Source organism: Echinops telfairi, unplaced genomic scaffold (assembly GCF_000313985.2).
Source record: "Echinops telfairi isolate 266 unplaced genomic scaffold, ASM31398v2 ScPeMD7_20;HRSCAF=75, whole genome shotgun sequence".
NCBI classification, from domain to species: domain Eukaryota; kingdom Metazoa; phylum Chordata; class Mammalia; order Afrosoricida; family Tenrecidae; genus Echinops; species Echinops telfairi.
The window spans coordinates 9,065,823-9,084,323 of NW_022103917.1; the positions used below are offsets into that span (position 1 = coordinate 9,065,823).

Genomic DNA, 18,501 nt, shown 5'->3' on the forward strand with positions numbered 1-18,501 from the left:
ATGAGATTTCATAGCCTAAAAAGGAATCTACTCACAGCTGCACATTGTCGGGCCACAGGGAAGCTGACGCACGGTTGGAGTTCTCGGTCTTCTCTATGGTGGCCGGTGTGGCGTGTTGGCGATGGGCACTTACTTTCTCAGCGACAGCTTGGATTCCAAGCCAAGCAGGGTCTATTACTGAGTTTCTTGCTGATAACCTCACTTACCAGGTTCAGAAAAGGAATGTGCCCTTTTCTGAAAGGAAGCATGCTATATGCAGAGTCAGGAAAAGCAGCATTGCCCCGGAGCTAAGTAAGAGTGACTGGGCGTTAGTCCAGAAACAAGGCAGGCCCAAGACAGTTCCAGGAGGGGGCTGCCTTTTGGGACCTCTCTGCTCTCATGGCAACATTGGGCTACAAAAAACTAAGGAGGGGGCCAATTACCATGTTTTCATGGGCTAATGAATAGACATTTGGGTTGAGTCTTCATTGCTCTTTTTCATCTACTTAAAAGTCTGGCTCTACCTGCATCAAGGAAGAGCTTTCTTATGAAGCAGTTTGCTCTGACTTCTGGCCATGCCTCAAACATGAGCACTCACACACTCTGGTTCTTCTGTCTAGACCAGTGGTTCTCAACCTTCCTAATGCCACGACCCCAGTTCCTCATGTTGTGGTGACCCCCCCAACCATAAAATTATTTTCATTGCTACTTCATAACTGTCACTTTGCCACTGTTATGAATTGGGCGACCCCCGTGAAAGGGTTGTTTGACCCCCAAAGGGGTCACGACCCACAGGTTGAGAACCGCTGGTTTCGACCATAGTCCCCAAACAGATTTGGCCTACCGCCCCCCTTTAGAACAAAAAAGTACTATTGCACTATAGCCCACCATCCAGGGTAAAGCCAAGGTACCTGATTTTGCGGTCCCCCCACCCCCTTCACTGTTCCACCACATTGGGAAATACTGCTTTAGATTCTCTTAGGGCTTCCCTCTTTCCATCTCAACTGCTCATGTGCAGGTGCTCACTCGGATTCATGGCAACTTTATCCACTAGCTAAAAGGTCTTCAGGCTGGCTCTCCTTTAGAGGATTGAGTCAAAGTCCGAAGTGTGGCACTTGGGACTCTCTCTACAAACTAGTGACCCCAAACCCAAGCCACCTTTCCGCCTTCACCTCCCATGAATCCCATCTATGTGCCCTATCACTAGCCAAACCCAGCTACGCCTCTCCCCCAACTCTGCCCTTTGCTCAGGGTGTTCATCTGAAATGCTCTTTCCCTCACTTTTTCTACTCATTTTTCAAATTCCAAATTAACCACTGTAAGACCCCCTCATGCAGAATCCATTCTTTCTCTGTGCCTTGACAGCACTTTCTAGATTCTTCTATTATAATACTTAGCACAGTAGATAATAGTTATTTACCTGTCAGTCTCCCCAAATAGACTGTGAGCTCCTTGAGGGTAAAGGCCATGTCTCAATTCATCTCTGTATCCCCAGAGTCTAGCACAGTACCTGACACACAATAGGTGCTCAAATGTTTTATCAATTGAGTGAACTACTATAGACAACACAGAAAACATTGCAGTGTAAGAAGCTGTAGCAGTAGCATCCCAGAATACAAATAACATTGAAGGAAAGAAAACGATGCGAGATCTCATCAGGAAAGCAAGTGAATCATGGCCAAGTCCTTGAAAACTGATGTCCATGACCAGATTCATAATGCAGAGAAAGGTTCATTGCTCCTTTGTTCAAAGTACTAGAGGCTGTTTAGTATCTTCTTAGTCCCAGTAAATGCTAAGCACATTTATGCATCTAAAGTGCCACCTAGTGGTCTTAAAGAGAGCACACATATAATGCCCAGCTGTACTTTATAGAGGATGCCAATCTAGCGTAGCCAACATTTACAGAGCACCTATTATTTGCCAGGCACTGTACTAGGCACAGAGCATAGACATGAATTGAACACGGCCTCTGCCTGCAAGGAGCTCAGAGTAGTGGGGAGATAGACACAATGGCAACGACCCTAAGGAGGGACAATCTGAGAGAGCTGCTTCACGTTTGAACTCACCGTCTAGCAAGTGCGAACTTACTAGTCAAGCCCTAGCAAGCTGAATTTTATCACCTTGGCAATGGGGATAATGCCCACCACATAGGGTTGCTGCAAAGATTAAGTGAAAATAATGTACCTAGAGATTTTGAGCAGTTTTTGATACATCATAAACCTTCATTACGTGATAGCTGCTACTGTTATTCTTACAAGGCTGAATGACATAAGCGCTATAGCTGAGACAGCCAGCATTAAGCAAACAAGAGTGGTACCATTGTGATAGCAAGAAGAGGGTCAGAGGAGGAAAGGAGAATTCTAGGCAGAGGGAATGGTGTGAACATAGGCTCAGAGACAGAGAAGTGCATAGTCTGTCTGGTAAACAGCAGGGAGCCAAGTGCAACTGTTACCAAGGATGCAAAGGGAGGCAGGAATTGACGTGGAGTCAGCTGTCTGACTCTCCCTCACTGGGGCCCATTGTCCACACTGCGGCTAGAGTGATTCTTTTACATTGGAAATCAGAGCATGGTACTCCCTTGCTTAAAAATCTACTAAGATCCTCTGGTTGAATTGTAAAAGCCACACTCTTTAACAGGGCCAGCCCAGGGGAGCCGTCCAGTTTTGTAAATGAAGTTTTATTACGGCACAGATTCACCAATGATTTATGTCTATGGCTCCTTTCCCACTAGAGCCAAGAGGGTGGGCCAGAACCCATACAGCAACCAGTCCAGAACATCCACAGCAACAGTCTGCTGACCCCTATCCCTATAGGGTCTTGCCTAACCTCATTTCCTATCTCCCCCCATCTCACCCCCTCAATCACTATACTTCAGGTATATGGGCTTATTGTTCAGTTCAAGAAACAGACCACGTTTGTTCCCGCCTCAGTGTCCTTGCACTTGCTTTGCCCTTTGCCTGGACTGCTCTTCTTCATCATCCTGGAACTGCCAACATCTTGGCATTCGAGTACACTGAGCTCACAATCCAATGTAAGCTCTCATCAGAGGGACCTTTCCTAACCTCCATCCTCAGGCGTTATCATAGCACTTAGTACCACCTGAAATTGCCACGCTCATCTATATGTTTACTGGTCTGCCTGCACTGCAGTCTCAAATTTGGAAGATCAAGGGTATTTTCTTACTGCAATCACCATCCCTCTCTGGAGCAAGCTTTCTCACTCGTCCTTGGCATTACTAACATATAGGTCCAGACAGTTCTTGGCTCGAGGAATATCCTATCTGGTGCGTAATTTTGAGCAGTATCCTTGGCTTCATCCCCCAGTTGCAACTAGACTTTGCTAAATGCCCCTTGGGGGTGGAGGAAGCACAAATTCCCATTGAGAACCATTGAGTTTGGGTCCCAGCGTGTGCCTAATAGATGGTAGGTGCTCAATAAGTACTTATTGACTGAATGACTAAGAGGCACATTTCAAATGGTGTGTGCAGAATTTGATATACGTTAGCTCACTGAATCCTTTACAACAACCCGATGAGGTAGGATGATTCTACATATTGTAGAGATGAGGAAACTGAGGCTTAAAAATGTGAAATAACGTGCCCAAGATCACAGAATTAGTAAGTGACGGAGCAAGAACTCCAGGGCTAAATTTGACTGAAGCTTGAACTGTAAGGACATGTCAACATCCTCATAACTATACTAGGTAAATTTGGGAAAAGTGAAGAGAAGCTTAAAATATAGCTTCTCGCTGTTCTCAACAAGGCTAAACAAACAAGACTACCAAGGCTGTTAAGGCAATGGGTATAACCAAGCACCAGACTGCATGCTGCAGGCCAGGCAAGACGGGGCCAAGGAGCTTTCAAAGCTAGTGAGGAAGGTCACATGTTATGGTGAGTAGGTGGGCCTGGGGCGTGGGTTTTGTTTTTATTTCTGGTGGGGGTAGAAGGTAAACATTTAGGGGAGCATTTAGGGAAGAGAACTATTTCCACTTTAAACTGTGAGTATTCTTCCCCATAAATTATCTTATATTTAATTTTGTTCCCTTGGGAGGAATAAAGCCCTGGTGGCGTAGTGGTTATGGGTTGAGCTGCTAACTGCAAGGTCAGTAACTCAAAACCACCAGCCACTCTCAGCTTTCTACTTCCGTAAAGAGTTACTACCTTGGAAACTCACAGGGGCAGTTTTACTCTGCCCCATAGGGTTGCTATGAGTCAGCATTGACTCAGTGGGAAGGAATTTGTTTTTGTTCTGTTGTTATCGTTGGGCGGAGTAAGGAAGAGTCTTCCTTTACAAACTTGTGAGAAAAGGCTGGCCCATTATTCTTTCCAAAAACTCACCACTCTCATTTCATGATGAAACACAGCATGGAAAAAAATGAAGTGAGACCAGAAGATCCTCTGCCCACCATCTACTTCTCTGCATGAGTTGAACAACTAGGCATGTGTCTGAGGCCCGGATTCCTCATGTAGAAAGTGGAATGGCTGGGATTGGGCAATATACAAAAGACACTTGGCACAATGCCCGGCACATAGTAGGTCCTCTATAAGTGCCAGATCTTCTTTTAAGCAATAGATAGGGTTCCAAGACCCTTCATTTTATGTGTTTCCTATTGTACACAATAAAAGCACAGAAATAATAAAGGATCTGAGAATAGGATAATAACAGCAGCATTCAAAAAAAGCATGATTTAGGAATGGCTAGTCTTTAGAAATGTTAAAAGAAAATCAAGGGAATAATAAGGGGGGCAGATTCGATAAAATGTGAAACATTTTTTTCTCTAATGAGCCCTACACATTCAGGAAGCTCAGTAGCTCTTAAGGTCTATGAAGCTTCAGCCAGACACAGACCTAAGATCTCAAAGGCCTTAGCAGCACAGCTGCTGTATCCATGGAAACAAATGCACAACTCTGGAGATACAAGGGAGCATTCAAATGGAATAGATTAACTAGGACACATTTACGACAGAGACCTTGCAGGTTCAGCCTTGGATTGTTGATGCAAAAACAATGCTAAAACAACGGAGAAAAACAATCATGATGAGGAAGAACAATACTATCTAGAGCTGGGTAAAGGGGACCATCTCATACATGACAGATGGAAGAACAAATTTTAATCCAAACTGGTGATATGGCTCAAAAGTATTAGATATCTGCATATCCTTTACCCAAGCTATTCTCCCTCTACAAACTGCCCTAAAGGAACTATCCAACCAGGGCATGGTGGCGCTCACCTTTAAGGAGGTTCATCACAATGTTAGTGGTAATAGAAAACAACAGAGCAAATAAGTTATGAGTTACAGAGCCATTAAAAACTAGGATGCAAATAGGTCTGTTAACACGCTAGGACATTTAGACATCAGTCTACAATGTAGTAGTGTTGCTGCTTTTTGTTTTAAAAACAAACAGAAAATTTCTATCTTCAACCTTATAAAAGGCCTAGCAAGATAGCCCTCAAATGTTTCCCATGTTTCTTTTTCATCTTTTTAATTTTCCCCCGAAGAAAATGTCACAAACGCTTACAAATTGTGAGGCAACGTCTGCGGTAAAACATTTGCCATGTTAACCGTATGCTCAGTGACGCCGATTTCACTAGGCAAAGCTGTGCAAGCACACCGGCTCTCCAGTCCGAAGAGGAAACAGCACAGATTCACCAAAGCCTAACACTGTCATCATGACTACAAGAAAAAATGAAACTTAGAATTTCATAGGAAAAGCAGGTATCCAGTTACTACTTACCTAATATGCAAGCATGATAGCATCGCAGTGGTACCACCACCAAATACCCACACAGTGAAAAACACAATTAGAAGTGTGGTACTAAACATCATTTGCCGGGCATAAGTGGCAGTATCTCTTATGGCCAAGGCAAAGGCCATCGCCCCACGAAGCCCTACAAGGAAAGGGAAAAGGGCTGCTTTTATGAGTGTATAACCAACAGGAGTTTCATAAATGCAGAGCAAGGAAACTGACCAACATGTCAGCAAATCTGCAATACAGTACCATAAAGAAAATTAGAGAAACAAATAGGATCCACTGGTGATGTTGACATGCATATATTTCTATATATATGTACTGTACAATGGCCTTTTTTGTACAGGTTCATGAGTTTTGACAAATGCCCAGAGGTATGTCCTCACCACCACAAGCGAGGTGCAGAATAGTTTCATCACTGTCCCCTTTAGTTCGGTCCCTACTTATGCCAACTCCATGGCAACCACTGCTCTGCCCTCCGTAGCGATGGCCTGTCTTTTGGAGGGTATTATAAACATACAGTCATACTGTATATAACCTTTTGAGATTGGCTTTTCACTCAGCACAATGCTGATGTGTGTTATCAAGTCTGTCCTTTTTAGTGCTAAGTAGTATTCCACTGTAAGGATGTACCACTTTGTTTATCCATTCACCCACGGAAAGACAGGCAGGTTGTTCCCAGTTATTAGTCTTTATTTTCACATTTTATGTAACCTATTTCTGAACCCGGGATTTGGAACCAGAGCACTGGAAAACACCCATAGAAGCGAAAGAGACACTATAATACCATTGCAGTTTGGAATTCAACTGGCATGTGCACGGTGAGTAGTTTCCAGTGGAAGGCAAGAGAAGGAAAGATGTAACTTACCAGCAAACATCATCATGTGTTGAAAATTTGATCCAATCTTACTTCTTCTACCCAAATTAAGTAAGAGGGACAATGGATAAATATTGGCAGCTCTTCCCAAGAAAATAGCAATCTGTAATTAGCAATAGGTCAAGGACAATTTCTTTCACTGTTAATATTATGTAGACTACACATTCAAGATGGTGGAAGATTATCTAAGGGAATTCCATTTCTAACAGACTTTTGATTCCACTATCCAGCATAGCACCGTCTAATATAACTTTCTTCAAAAGTGGGAGTGGTCAATATCAGCACTGTTAAAACAGGGTGAGCATTTCAAATGTGGGTTCAGTGTCCGAAAAAGTAAAATGTTTAAATCACATGTGGCTCAAAAAACCAACAACCACTACCCACTGCCACTGAGTCCATTCTGATGCATATCAACCCTATTTAAGATTTCTGAGGCTGTGGATCTTTAAGGGAACAGAAAGTCACATCTTTCTCCTGTAGGTTTCAACCACTGACCTTGTGTTTAGATGTCCAACGTTTACCTAACAGTGCCACCAGTGATCCTATGTGGCTAATTGCTACCAAAAAGGACAGTGCAAGTCTACCATAGTGGAGATTCATTAATTGAACAGAAACATATTTAAATCTCTATTTTTAAAAAGTATAGAATAATTAACCCATTTTAATCCTTCAAAGAAAAGGGAAGCTCAATCACCTCCTACCACCAGAATTCACACTAGTGCCGACACATCCCACTGAGTCTCTACTTCCACCTGCTGCAATGGAGAGGCTTTATCAAGAGTCCAGCTTCTCCCACTCCATTTTCTAAAAGGAAAATCAGATACTGAAAGCAAGTGATCTGTAAATTTTTACAAAAACAATAAAAGACAATACAAGCTAAGGTAATATCACTGTTTGGAATTTAGACACACACACACACACACACACACACACATACCCCAATGTTGTGGGGGATGAAGAAATGAGTGGAGTCTTTGGTGCTGGAGGCAAAAAGAAGTACACATAAACATGGTGTGCTAGCTGCTAAAACTTCTTTCACACAGAGATGTACAGGCAATGCATGTATACTGCAAGTGGACAATTAAGGGAAAGGATGGACGATGGTGGGAGCCAGGCCTCTCACTGTTGGAGAGGGACTTTACAGATCAGCAAGGAGAAAAGGCTGAAATGATCCTGGTGGTAACACACACAGAGAGAGAAGTAGAGACATCAGTATGAACTGGTTAAGCACTGTTATCAATACAGATGGTTATATAGAGCTGTTTATAGCTATGCACACATACACAGGCCGCTGTATTACTATATTTCCTCAGCTGAGAGGGCCGATAAGCAGTGACATCCAGTTGCAAAGAGCAAGCCTAGGGTTCTTGGAGAAATGGCTGAGGCAGAGACTACACAAGATTAACCTGAACAATCTTGTAGTGCCGGAAAGTAAGGAGTGCTTTACAACAAACTTCAAAATAAAAACCGTAATGATGGGGGTATGTCAAAGGAATGAAAAGAGTCCCTAATGGCTACAGCTAGAACAATCGGAGCAACAACCTAGGGCTGTATGGTGTTATAAACCAAAGCATAAAATATTCATGAATTTACACTGATATAAATAATTGAATAAGACAATAGGTGGAAAGAACAGACATACTTCTCGAGCAGAAGTAGTCCCATATGGTATACAGTGGGTATGTTGATACGAACTCCCTAAGTGTGAGCCATCCAGAGTGTTGTCCTGGAGAAACAAGTGAGTTCATATCAACAATCCCTGACATACACAACCATAGCCAGGTGATAGAAGTTATCAACATCAGTAGGACTGTATAGGATAGGACGTGATGAGAATGGTACTTCACACCTCTGTGGTCTTCCTACTTATAATCACAGTCTAATTATGAGAAAAACATCAGACAGCTTGCAAGTAAAGGGCATTCTACACTACACCTGACTGGATCTCCCAAAGACTCTACAAAAAGGCAAGTTTGAGAAGTGGGTCCAGGCAAGAGGAGCCTAAAGAGACATGCAGCCCAACTGTAATGTGGTATCTTGCATGGGATTGTGGAATAGAAAACGGACATTCAGTAAAGCCAAAGCACATCTGAATAAAGGACAGTATATTATGAAGTGATGTTAACAAAGGAACCTGGGTGTTGGGTATAGGGGAACCCACAACTTTTCTATAAAACTATTATAAGAAAAGTATATTAACAAAGAGATTCCCTTAAAAAACGATGGCGATGACAAAATATGGGAACAGCAACTGATAGTTATTCCTACTCTCTAGTCCCCCTTTCTTCTTTAGATTTTTATCTGCTAAAGAATATAATTCCCAACCTCCTTTGCAAGTAGGTACAACCAATGCGATGCCAAGTGGGTGTTGGGCACATCTTCCTTAAAGGAAATTAGGAGTCATGAGAGTGAGCCCCTTTAGATGTAAGAACAAGGAGCTTAGAACCCTGATGACATCACTTCGTACTTTTACATGACAAAGAATTTTCCATCTTGCTGCCACATCTGTTCAATTTAGGCCTTTTTCACATGAAACCAAACCTAGAGTCTAACTAACAGTCAGAAAAAGAACACCTCTCTCCCATTAACAGTTCACTGTCATAGTAGGAGCTTTACTGGAAGAACAAATAGACTCAGAAATCTAGAGAAAGTATTTAGCCTTATCTCTGGATTATGTATATATGCATGCATACATATATAGTGTGTGTATAAATATATATATACATACACACATACACACACACACACATATATACATGCCCTGAGGGCATAGTGGTTACACATTGGGCTGTGATCCACAAGGTCCGAAGTTTGAAACTACCAGCCCACTCTGGGAGAAAGACAGGGCTTTCTACTGCCGTAAATAGTTACAGTCTCAGAAACTCACAGAGGCAGATCTACTGTCCTGTAGGGTGGCTATGAGTCGGCATTGACCTGATGGCAGTGAGTTAAGTGTCTCTAGTTCTACAAGCCATTTATTTGACTGTTCAAGATCTCTCAAAAAGTAGCAGGACATGAAGTTACTGATTTTACGGTAGTCTTCCAGTTACTTTTCTTTTCTTCTTCTTGTTGTTAGGTGTCATTGGGTAGGTTCCGACTCATAGTGACCCTGTGTACAACAGAAAGGAACACTGCCCAGTCCTGCACCATCCTCACAATTGTTCCCATGTTTGAGGCTGCTGATGTAGCCATGCTGTCAATCTATCTCATGCTCTTAGTAGTAGGGCTTTATCTTTTGTTTGTCTTGAGTTCATTTCCAGAATAGGACTCTGCAGAATGGCATTTCAGTAATACCACATTTTATAAAAAAGATCCTGCTTCGCATTTAATTAAAATATATTTGTGCTAATCCTTTTGGCAGAATCTTTTTATTCTGAGGTGGTCTTTTTTCTATTTCTTTTGACAATCTCTAATTCAGACATTCATCTCTCTGAACATAATCTCTCTTTCCATGTTCCTTGCTCAGTTTTCCTACTTTGATCATTTTCCGAATTCGCTGAAACTTGTCCAAGGATCGTTCTAGTTTTTCCTCACACAACCATCCTTTCTTTGCTTCCCTTCTTACCTATCATTTTTTGTAGATATTCTTTTTAATGGGCTAAGGTCGCTTACCTCTCTGTTTTACATTGACAGGGAGCTGCCAGTGTTTCAGGTCAGATTCAGAAGAGGACATGGAACAAGGGATATCAATGCTGATGCCAGAAGGATCTTGGCTGAAAGCAGAGGATATCAGAAAGATGTTTGTGTTTTATTGACTATGCCAAGGCTTTCGACTGTGTGGATCATAGCAAACTATGAACAGCCTTGAGAAGAATGGGAATTCCAGAACACCTGATTGTGCTCAAATGGAACTTGTACATGGATCGAGAGGCAGTTGTGCAAACAGAACAAGGGAATACTGTTCTGTTTAAAATCAAGAAAGGTGTGTGTCAAGGTTGTATCCTCTCACCACACGCATTCAATCTGTATGCTGAGCAAATTATCAGAGAAGCTGGGTTATATGAAGAAGGTGGATTCAGGATTGGAAGGAGGTTTATTAACAACCTGTGGTATGCAGATGACACAACCTTGCTTGTTGAGAGTGAGGAGGACTTGAAGTACTTGTTGATGAAGATAAAGGATTGCCGCTTTTGGTATGGATTCTAACTTACTGTAAAAACAACCCAAATCATCCCAACTGGAGCAGTAAGTTACATACTGATAAATGGGAAAGGATTGAAGTTGTCAAAGATTTCATCAGGCTTGGGTCCACAATAATTGCCCATGGAAGCAGCAGTCAAAAGATCAAACAATGCACTGCATTGGGTCAATCTGCTGCACAAGAACGCTTTAGAGTTGAAAAGCAAAGATTTTACTTTGAGGACTAAGGTACACCCGACTTAAGACATGGTATTCTCCATTGCACCATTTGCACGCAAAAGTTGGACACCAAATAAGGAGTACCAAAGAAGGTATCCAAATTATAGAGCTGGCAAGGAACAAAGTGTCATGGACTGCCAAAAGAACAAATAAATCTGTCTTGAAAAAAGCACAACCATATGTTCCTTAGAGGCAAGGATGGCAAGACTGTCTCACATACTTTGGACATACTGTCAGGAGAGATCAGTCCCTGGAGAAGGACATCATGCCCGGCAGACTAGAAGAGCAGTGAAAACCAGGAAAGCTTTCAACAAGATGGATGGACACAGTGGCTACCACAATGGCCTCAAACATAAGAACAATTGTGAGGATGGCACAGGACTGGGCAGTGTTTCCTTCTGTCCTACATAGGGTCGATATGCGTCAGAACCAACTTGACATCACCTAACAACGGCTGTTTTCACTGTATCATTTGACCAAACCCCAATCCTGCAGGGAACCGATGTCTTTTCTCCATGCTCACAGTTAACACTTCTGGACAAAGTCATGCAACAGGGCAGATTGATGCCACTGTTCATGCTTAGTCCCCAGACTCAAGCAAGTGCCCCAGACTTCTCAGTAATCCTCTTGCATTTCTTGGGTCAACTCATTCTTCCAGTCACAAACTTCTAGTCGCCTTAAAACTCATCCTTATCACCGATGGAAGCCAGTCTTCAAGCGGGTTCTCCATTGCTGGCCTCTGACCAAGAGATTATACCAGAAGTGATGACAGTGTGTCACTTCCATCTTGATGGTCTCTCTTCTTTCTCAGCGCCTTCTGGGAGAAGCCATGTAGTGAGAAACCCCACGGAAAACTACATAAAAAGGAACTGCTGCCTGCCGCCAATAGCCATGGCAATAGCTTGGAATGAATCCTCCAGTCCGTCAGGTCTTCAGAAATTGTCTCTTCCCCAGGCTGGCATTACTGATTGCTCTTTCATAGACCCAGTTTTCCCTGTCAGCTGTTTTTCTCATTTTCAGACTCAATTTGCTCATGGAGGTAGGGAGGGGGATAAGAAACAGAGAAAAGAAGAGAGATACCAGAGACAGAGATAGAGAGAAACAAGAGCAGCCTTATTCCACCTCTCACCATCTTTTACCTATTTTAGGGTAATTTGTTACATAATAGATAACTGATAGACAGTATCCATTCTCTCCTTTAATAATAGGGGACAGCAGTTTTCTCTGGTGGGACAGTAGATATCTGTCATTTCAATCTGTCAATATTATTTATGCAATAAGCAAAATTGACATTCTAGTATTTTGAGAATAGAAAGCCAAAAGGGTGACATCCTTTGGTTTCCGCACAGGAAAACTGTTACATATTTCAATGTACTCTTAGCAACCACGCCACTCCTTAATAACACACGAATATTTCCATTTTCAAAGACGTTTTCTAAAGAGATTGCACAGTAAAGGATACAAATGCTCCTACCACAAATGTTGGGTTAAAGACATGGTTCTGGAAGGTGAACAGTGTCAGGCCCATGTAGGAGAAGATGAAATTCTCTGCCAAGAAATTGAGAAGCTCAAACAACTGAAACAAAATTAAAAGGTTAGTCCAGTAACCAAATGCAGTTGCATCATTTGAAAACATGAGTCTTACTAAGATAATGAAACTGACACGTCACCTAAGTAAAATTCCTGTAATCCACAAAAAGCAAACCCACTGCTGTGGAGTTAATTCTGACCCATAGTAAACCTACAAGGTGGAGTGGAACTGCCCCATAGGGTTTCCAAGGCTGTAATTTTTACAGGAGTAGAAAGCCTCATCTTTCTCCACAGAGGGGCTGGTGGTTTCAAACTGCTGACCTTGTGGGTAGCTGTCCAAAGAACCACTACACCACCAGGGCTCCTCAATAGTCCTCTTAGAAGCCACTAACTTGGGAAAACACGCCACAGAAACAGAAGTGAATTGACTGGCTATCGCAGCCATACTCATAATAGCTCCTGGCTATTTGCCTGGCTCATCATCTACTCTTAAAGCAGTTAGCCTTTAACTAGCCTGCCCCACCTATTTCTAGAGCTGAAGTACAAGGAGCTGAAACGAGTAAACTATGGTTTAAATAGATCAAAGATTATTTTAAAAAAAGAAAACTCATTGCCATCAAGTCAATTCTGACTCACAGTGACTCTATGGACAGAGTAGAACTGCCCCTGGGGGTTATACAGAGGCTGTGAATCTTTAAGGGAGCAGAAATCAGAAAAAGTAGCTGGTGGATTGGAACTACTAACATCATAGCATCCCAATGCAAAATCACTCTGCCACTGGGGCTCCTTAAAGTTTATTTGGGGACATTAAATATATTTATGATATATAATATAATATATATAAATATATATATTTAATAATATATATATATATATAAATTTTAATGCCTAGAGAAAAAGTTGATTCACAAAGGAACAAGTTCCTCTTACCTGCTTAGTTCTATGCTGAGACTCCGTGGATAAGTTATTGTATGTATAATGTGCTTGTGTGATGCCACAAAACAATACTGCGACCACACCTAGAAAAGAGAAATAAGTTCCAAGTTCATATCCAAGGGCAGCTCCCAACTTGTTTAACTGCAGGTCCTCATTTTTAAAGAAGTAAGTTCTATGCTTAAAGGTTCAATTTCGGACTCCCTTTGTTGAGAGGAACCAGTGATGAGGAACATCTTATCTTCCTCAGTGAATACATACAGTCCATGGTGAGTGTGTTCAGATAACAGTAGAGTTGGTCTACATGTCCAGCAAGTGATTGACGAAGTCACTTCACATGAGGGTTAAAAACATATATAGGTTCCCAAAGTTAGTTAGCCCACCATCCCTTTTCCAGAAAAACAACAACTCAGAGCCCCTGTGGCAATTAAAAACTTTCATACAATATCCCACAATCCAGAATCACGTATAGGTATCTGCTTTGGCAGGCCTCCACCCCAGGAGGGGTTATTGCCCACTTTGGGAAACCCTGGTTTAAAATCATAAAGAAAAAGTAACCTACCTGTGAAACCCCACGCTTCAGCCAAGAGAAAGGTACTCCAGGACATTAAGAAGAACAAGCCGGTCTCCAACAACTGGAACTCCCGTAATTTGGTGAACTTTGTTACGTAAGACTGTTAAGGTTGCTGACAAGAACCCATAATACAGAATTGGGGCTACACAAATAACAGCAAGGCCACTATAAAAACAAGAGGCACGGTGGGTCATCTCTAGTTGTCCTCCCACCCCCAGAAAAAAAGAATCACAGAATGAGGAGGCACCAAAGTGAAGCAAACTCTGACAATGGGCATCGTGCCAAGAAGTCAGTAGCCCCTTTCAGTGAGGACATCTGACAGCGTAGTCGGGCCAATTGTTTTATGAGTAATGTATATCTGGCCAGAAGCCAGACACTAAAGGACAGGAAGGCACCAGAGCTATGGATAAGACACAGAACATCTGAACTCTATTCATTTGCAACCCAAAGCAAGACAGCGTAGCCCTAATCATAGCAATTTGTGTTGATTAAAAAACAAATTTAAAAAACAAAACAAATGCCACACAGTTTTACTTTTCTCTCAGGCCCCCATGACGTGGGGCATTTTAAGAGGAAGACACGGAAGCACTTCACTCACTAAGACTACTCCAGAAGTATTTGTTTGTAGCAGCCATGTTAAGACATGTGTCTGACAAAGTCACTCCTTGTGAGGGTTTAAATTCAGAGATAGTAGTAATCTCCCTGTTCCTTTCTCTGCGACACATCTCAGGTGAGAATCTAGAGTCAGTTTCACAAACTGTCCCATGATAAAATGACTAACAAGACACACCCCTACTCCCAGCCCAGGGAGCATGGGTGGCAGTGAGGAAGTGGCACGCTCTGGCCTGGCTCCTGTTCCTGCTTCAGACTTCGTTCCCCTGCCCTTTGAGCTTCAGTTCACCTATCAAAGTCCGTAAGACCAGTATCTTCTGCCACAAGGCAAACTTATGGCAAACTTAAGAGAGCCTGTCAGGTTATTTGCTTTATATAACAGTGGCTTAGAAGTGTTAGAGTTGGAGCCTCTGTGGAGCCCAGGGGACACTTCGGGTAAGCCTTGAACTGCTAACTTCAAAGTTGGCAGTTCAAAACCCACCAGGTATTCCATGGGAGAGTTGAGGCTATATGTTCCTGCAATGATTTACAACCTTACCAACCCTATATATGAGCACTATTGAGTCTCCAGGACAGTGGGTTTAGCTGGAGTTTAGAACTCATCCAGTCTCAATCACCTTCCCACCACCCTGCCCTCCCCTCACTTTCTTACACGGAAGTCCAAAGAGATGAAGTGTAAACAGCAAACAAGTGTGTGTTAAGTACTCTGCCCTGAGCTCCAGGAAGGCAGGGGCCATGTGTAACTTGTGTATCATTGAATACCCAGCACCTACCATAGCCTTTGGCATAAAACTAGCTCTCAGGAAAAGGTTCTTGAAAGAGTGCAAGAATGATTGGGTCAATATTTCTAAGAGTTGATCAGCAGCAGCGATGGGACTAAACCTAGGTTCCTTTGGCTCCCAGCTCAGGGCTCCAGCGCAGAAACATTGAAGTTGGGAAGACCTAAGATGTACTCCCATATAGCTCAACCCAGTTGCTGCGTTCTGTTCATTTGGCACCAGCTTTGTCCTGGTGCCTCCGATCTGTCCTGTTAAGCAAATAGCAAAAGACTGCCAGGCTGAGCTGGAGCACAGAACTGTCTCGACGTTTACATGAATTCAATCTATAACCTTCAACTGCACTCCCGAAGGGTCACTGCATCTCATTGGACTTGTATAGCTAAAGCTCTAGGGCACTGAGCCCTAGGCAAAAGTGACGCTTGTTCATTTACTTGGTAACTATTATTGCCTCATGTTTTCCAACATGGTTATAGGGTCAATAAGTATAAAACAATCCAAATTATGTGGAATTACCATGGCATTCAATGGCTTCGCTGGGTGAATACAGAAAGACCAATGCAACCAAAGGATATTAAAGCCGTCACCACTCCAGTAGCAGCCCCCATTGCAAAGGATCCGCTGAAGATGCCAAGGAAAATCCCAATAGACTTGAACATGGCTGTCACATCAAAGGTGTGGCTGTTGTCTCCAGCTGGCTGGTAGGCCACGATAGAGCTACAAGAGAGAGAATGTTCTTACATGTAGAAGCATCTTTCACATTAAAAACAATTACCGTACCTCATCTAGTCCTTGCCAGGTGACATTAGAGAAAGAAAGAAAACTTCCATTCAAATGGCTGAAATACACAAAAGGTGCTCCCTCCCAGCCCCTTCTGAGCAACCAGCTAGCATGGAAACTCAGCATTTACAGGTCTATTACATGACCCGTGAAGGCTGAATCTCCTCTCCCCCAGCCCTCCACCCACCCCACATCCTCAAGATGCTGTAGAGTATGACGAGGGTGCTTCTAAAGCCTGAGGAAATGGAATGAAAGGATAATGGAATTTTCCCAAGAACCTTTTGAAGTCCCCTTATATTCTTCTGTGACTCTTGATGATTTATCAGTGATTGAGTATGTCAGCCTGGGAAGCCCTGACATACAATGAAAACAAACTAATGTAGAATTCCATTTATGTCCAGCAGAGGTCTAAAAGTATATAAGGAACATTGTACAATATGCCATCTCGTCAGTCTGCTTTTCCTATGGAAAGAACTATGATGATTGAAGAACTCTGTCAACCTTTAGAATGCTAGACTAGGCCTAATGCCTAGTATCTCTTCTCTCACTGACAGACTTTGGTCAAGAGTTAACAGGGGCTTGAAAGCCTTCACGGAATTGAAATCCACTCAACAGCACTTTTTGTCTCCTCAACTGGATTCTCTACCACAAACTTTGGGAAGAAGTCTCTCTGGACCAATCAGGGTAAACAATTACAGGCCACACTCTCTGTACTGAATGCATGGTCCACACATAGTCTGTAAAAATATCTTTGATCACTGCCAGTAGCAGGTCTCTGGGCAATAGTGCTTATCATGACCAAATTCGTTCTTGACTTAGTTCAAGGAGTCCCTCCGTTTAACAATTCCTGACTCAAAAGACACTAGACAAGTGGGCTACATAATGAACTGCTAAGTACAAGGCTAGTGATTCAAAACCACCAGCTACTCTGCTGGAGAAAGGAGGTTTTCTGCTCCCATTAGTAGTTAAGACTCACAAACTCACGGCCATCAAGTCGTTTCTGACTAATAGTGAACTTGTAAATAAGGGTAGAACTGACCCTGTGGGGTTCTGGGAGTAGAAAGCCTCACCTTTCTCCCACAGTGAAGCTGGTGATTTTGAACTGCTGACCTTGTGGTTAGCAGCCAAATTCATAACGACTATACCACCAGGGCTCCAGTTATCATCTCAGGAGCAATTCTACCCTGTCCTATAGGGTCACTGTGAGTCAGAGTTGACTGGATGGCAGTGAGTGAGTGGTACCTTGTTCACCAATTTCCTTTCATATTTTTACTAATTTAAGTAAAACAAACAAATCAACCAACCACTAAGACCAAGATAAAATTTCCCAACCTGTATTTAGGTGCCCTGATGGCATAGTGGGTCACACATTTTGATGTTAACCACAAGGTCAGCAGTTTGAACCCACCAGCTGCTCTGTAAGAGAAAAATGAAGCTTTCTACTCCTGTAAAGAGTTACAGTCTCAGAAATCCACAGGAGCAGTTCTACTTGGTCCTACAGGGTCGCTATGAGTCAGAATTGAGTCAGTGGCAATGAGTTTGGGTTTGGAGTAGCAGCTAGCTGGAGAAAAGATTATCAACAACCTTCTTTCTCCCTGGCCATATGTATTTTTAAATGCTGCTGGGAAACAGACTGTTCTTATATAACATCCTTTAAAACGCATCAAGAGCAAATGAAAGTTGACGATAGGCATAGTGCTGAGCCCTCCAGCTAGCAACCTACTTGCTCCACTCCATTAACACACACACAGCTAACAATTTCCCTCTTGGGATATACGCTGGATATAATCCATCTCACAGCAGAGTATGTAATGAATTAGCGTATCCCCTCTCCATCCCAAATGGCACTCTGTATCAATCTTAGAAGAAATGAGAAAAGAGTCAAAGGGTTTTCTGGAAGGCTTCATTCTTTCATAGAATCCTCCTTGAGAAAGGCTGTAATAGAAGGATGAATACCGCTCTTTGTGAGAAGTACCAGAGAAAAGGCATTATCTTTTTTTTCCTTCATTAGAAAAAAACAACAACTTCATACTGTAAATTTCGTGTATGTTTATAGCAGCTCATTAATTTTACATTCAACAACTCATACACAGTTTGCTTTCTCTCTTTCATTGCAGTCTCCACAAAGTAACAACTCCTACTCTACTCCCTCTCATGTTCCCTGTTTCTTATTTACCCTTCTGAACTTTAACGTTGGGTAAATGCTGCCCTTTTGGTCTCAAATGGCTATTATTTGGAAGCGTGGGTGCCTCTCTAGTGTTATTGGTCCCTTTATAGAACTAGTTATTATTTGACTGAAAATTGGGCCATGGGGATGAGTTCATTTCCAGAC

At 42.5% G+C, this 18,501-nt stretch overlaps 1 protein-coding gene across 3 annotated transcripts in view; it reads right to left on the reverse strand.

Moving 5' to 3' along the window:
- Positions 1 to 18,501, reverse strand: part of SLC9A6 (solute carrier family 9 member A6) — a 53,958-nt gene that overhangs the window by 8,773 nt on the left and 26,684 nt on the right. For 2 of the 3 annotated variants that reach the window (XM_045288354.1, XM_045288353.1), the window contains 7 exons: positions 15,965 to 16,106; positions 13,990 to 14,095; positions 13,425 to 13,513; positions 12,427 to 12,540; positions 6,597 to 6,708; positions 5,714 to 5,867; positions 1,400 to 1,489 (listed from right to left, as the gene is read on the reverse strand). In XM_045288354.1, coding sequence (XP_045144289.1) covers positions 1,400 to 1,489; positions 5,714 to 5,867; positions 6,597 to 6,708; positions 12,427 to 12,540; positions 13,425 to 13,513; positions 13,990 to 14,095; positions 15,965 to 16,106 — 807 coding nt within the window. The remainder of the gene's footprint in view (positions 1 to 1,399; positions 1,490 to 5,713; positions 5,868 to 6,596; positions 6,709 to 12,426; positions 12,541 to 13,424; positions 13,514 to 13,989; positions 14,096 to 15,964; positions 16,107 to 18,501) is intronic. The other variant, XM_004713374.2, reaches the window with a different exon arrangement.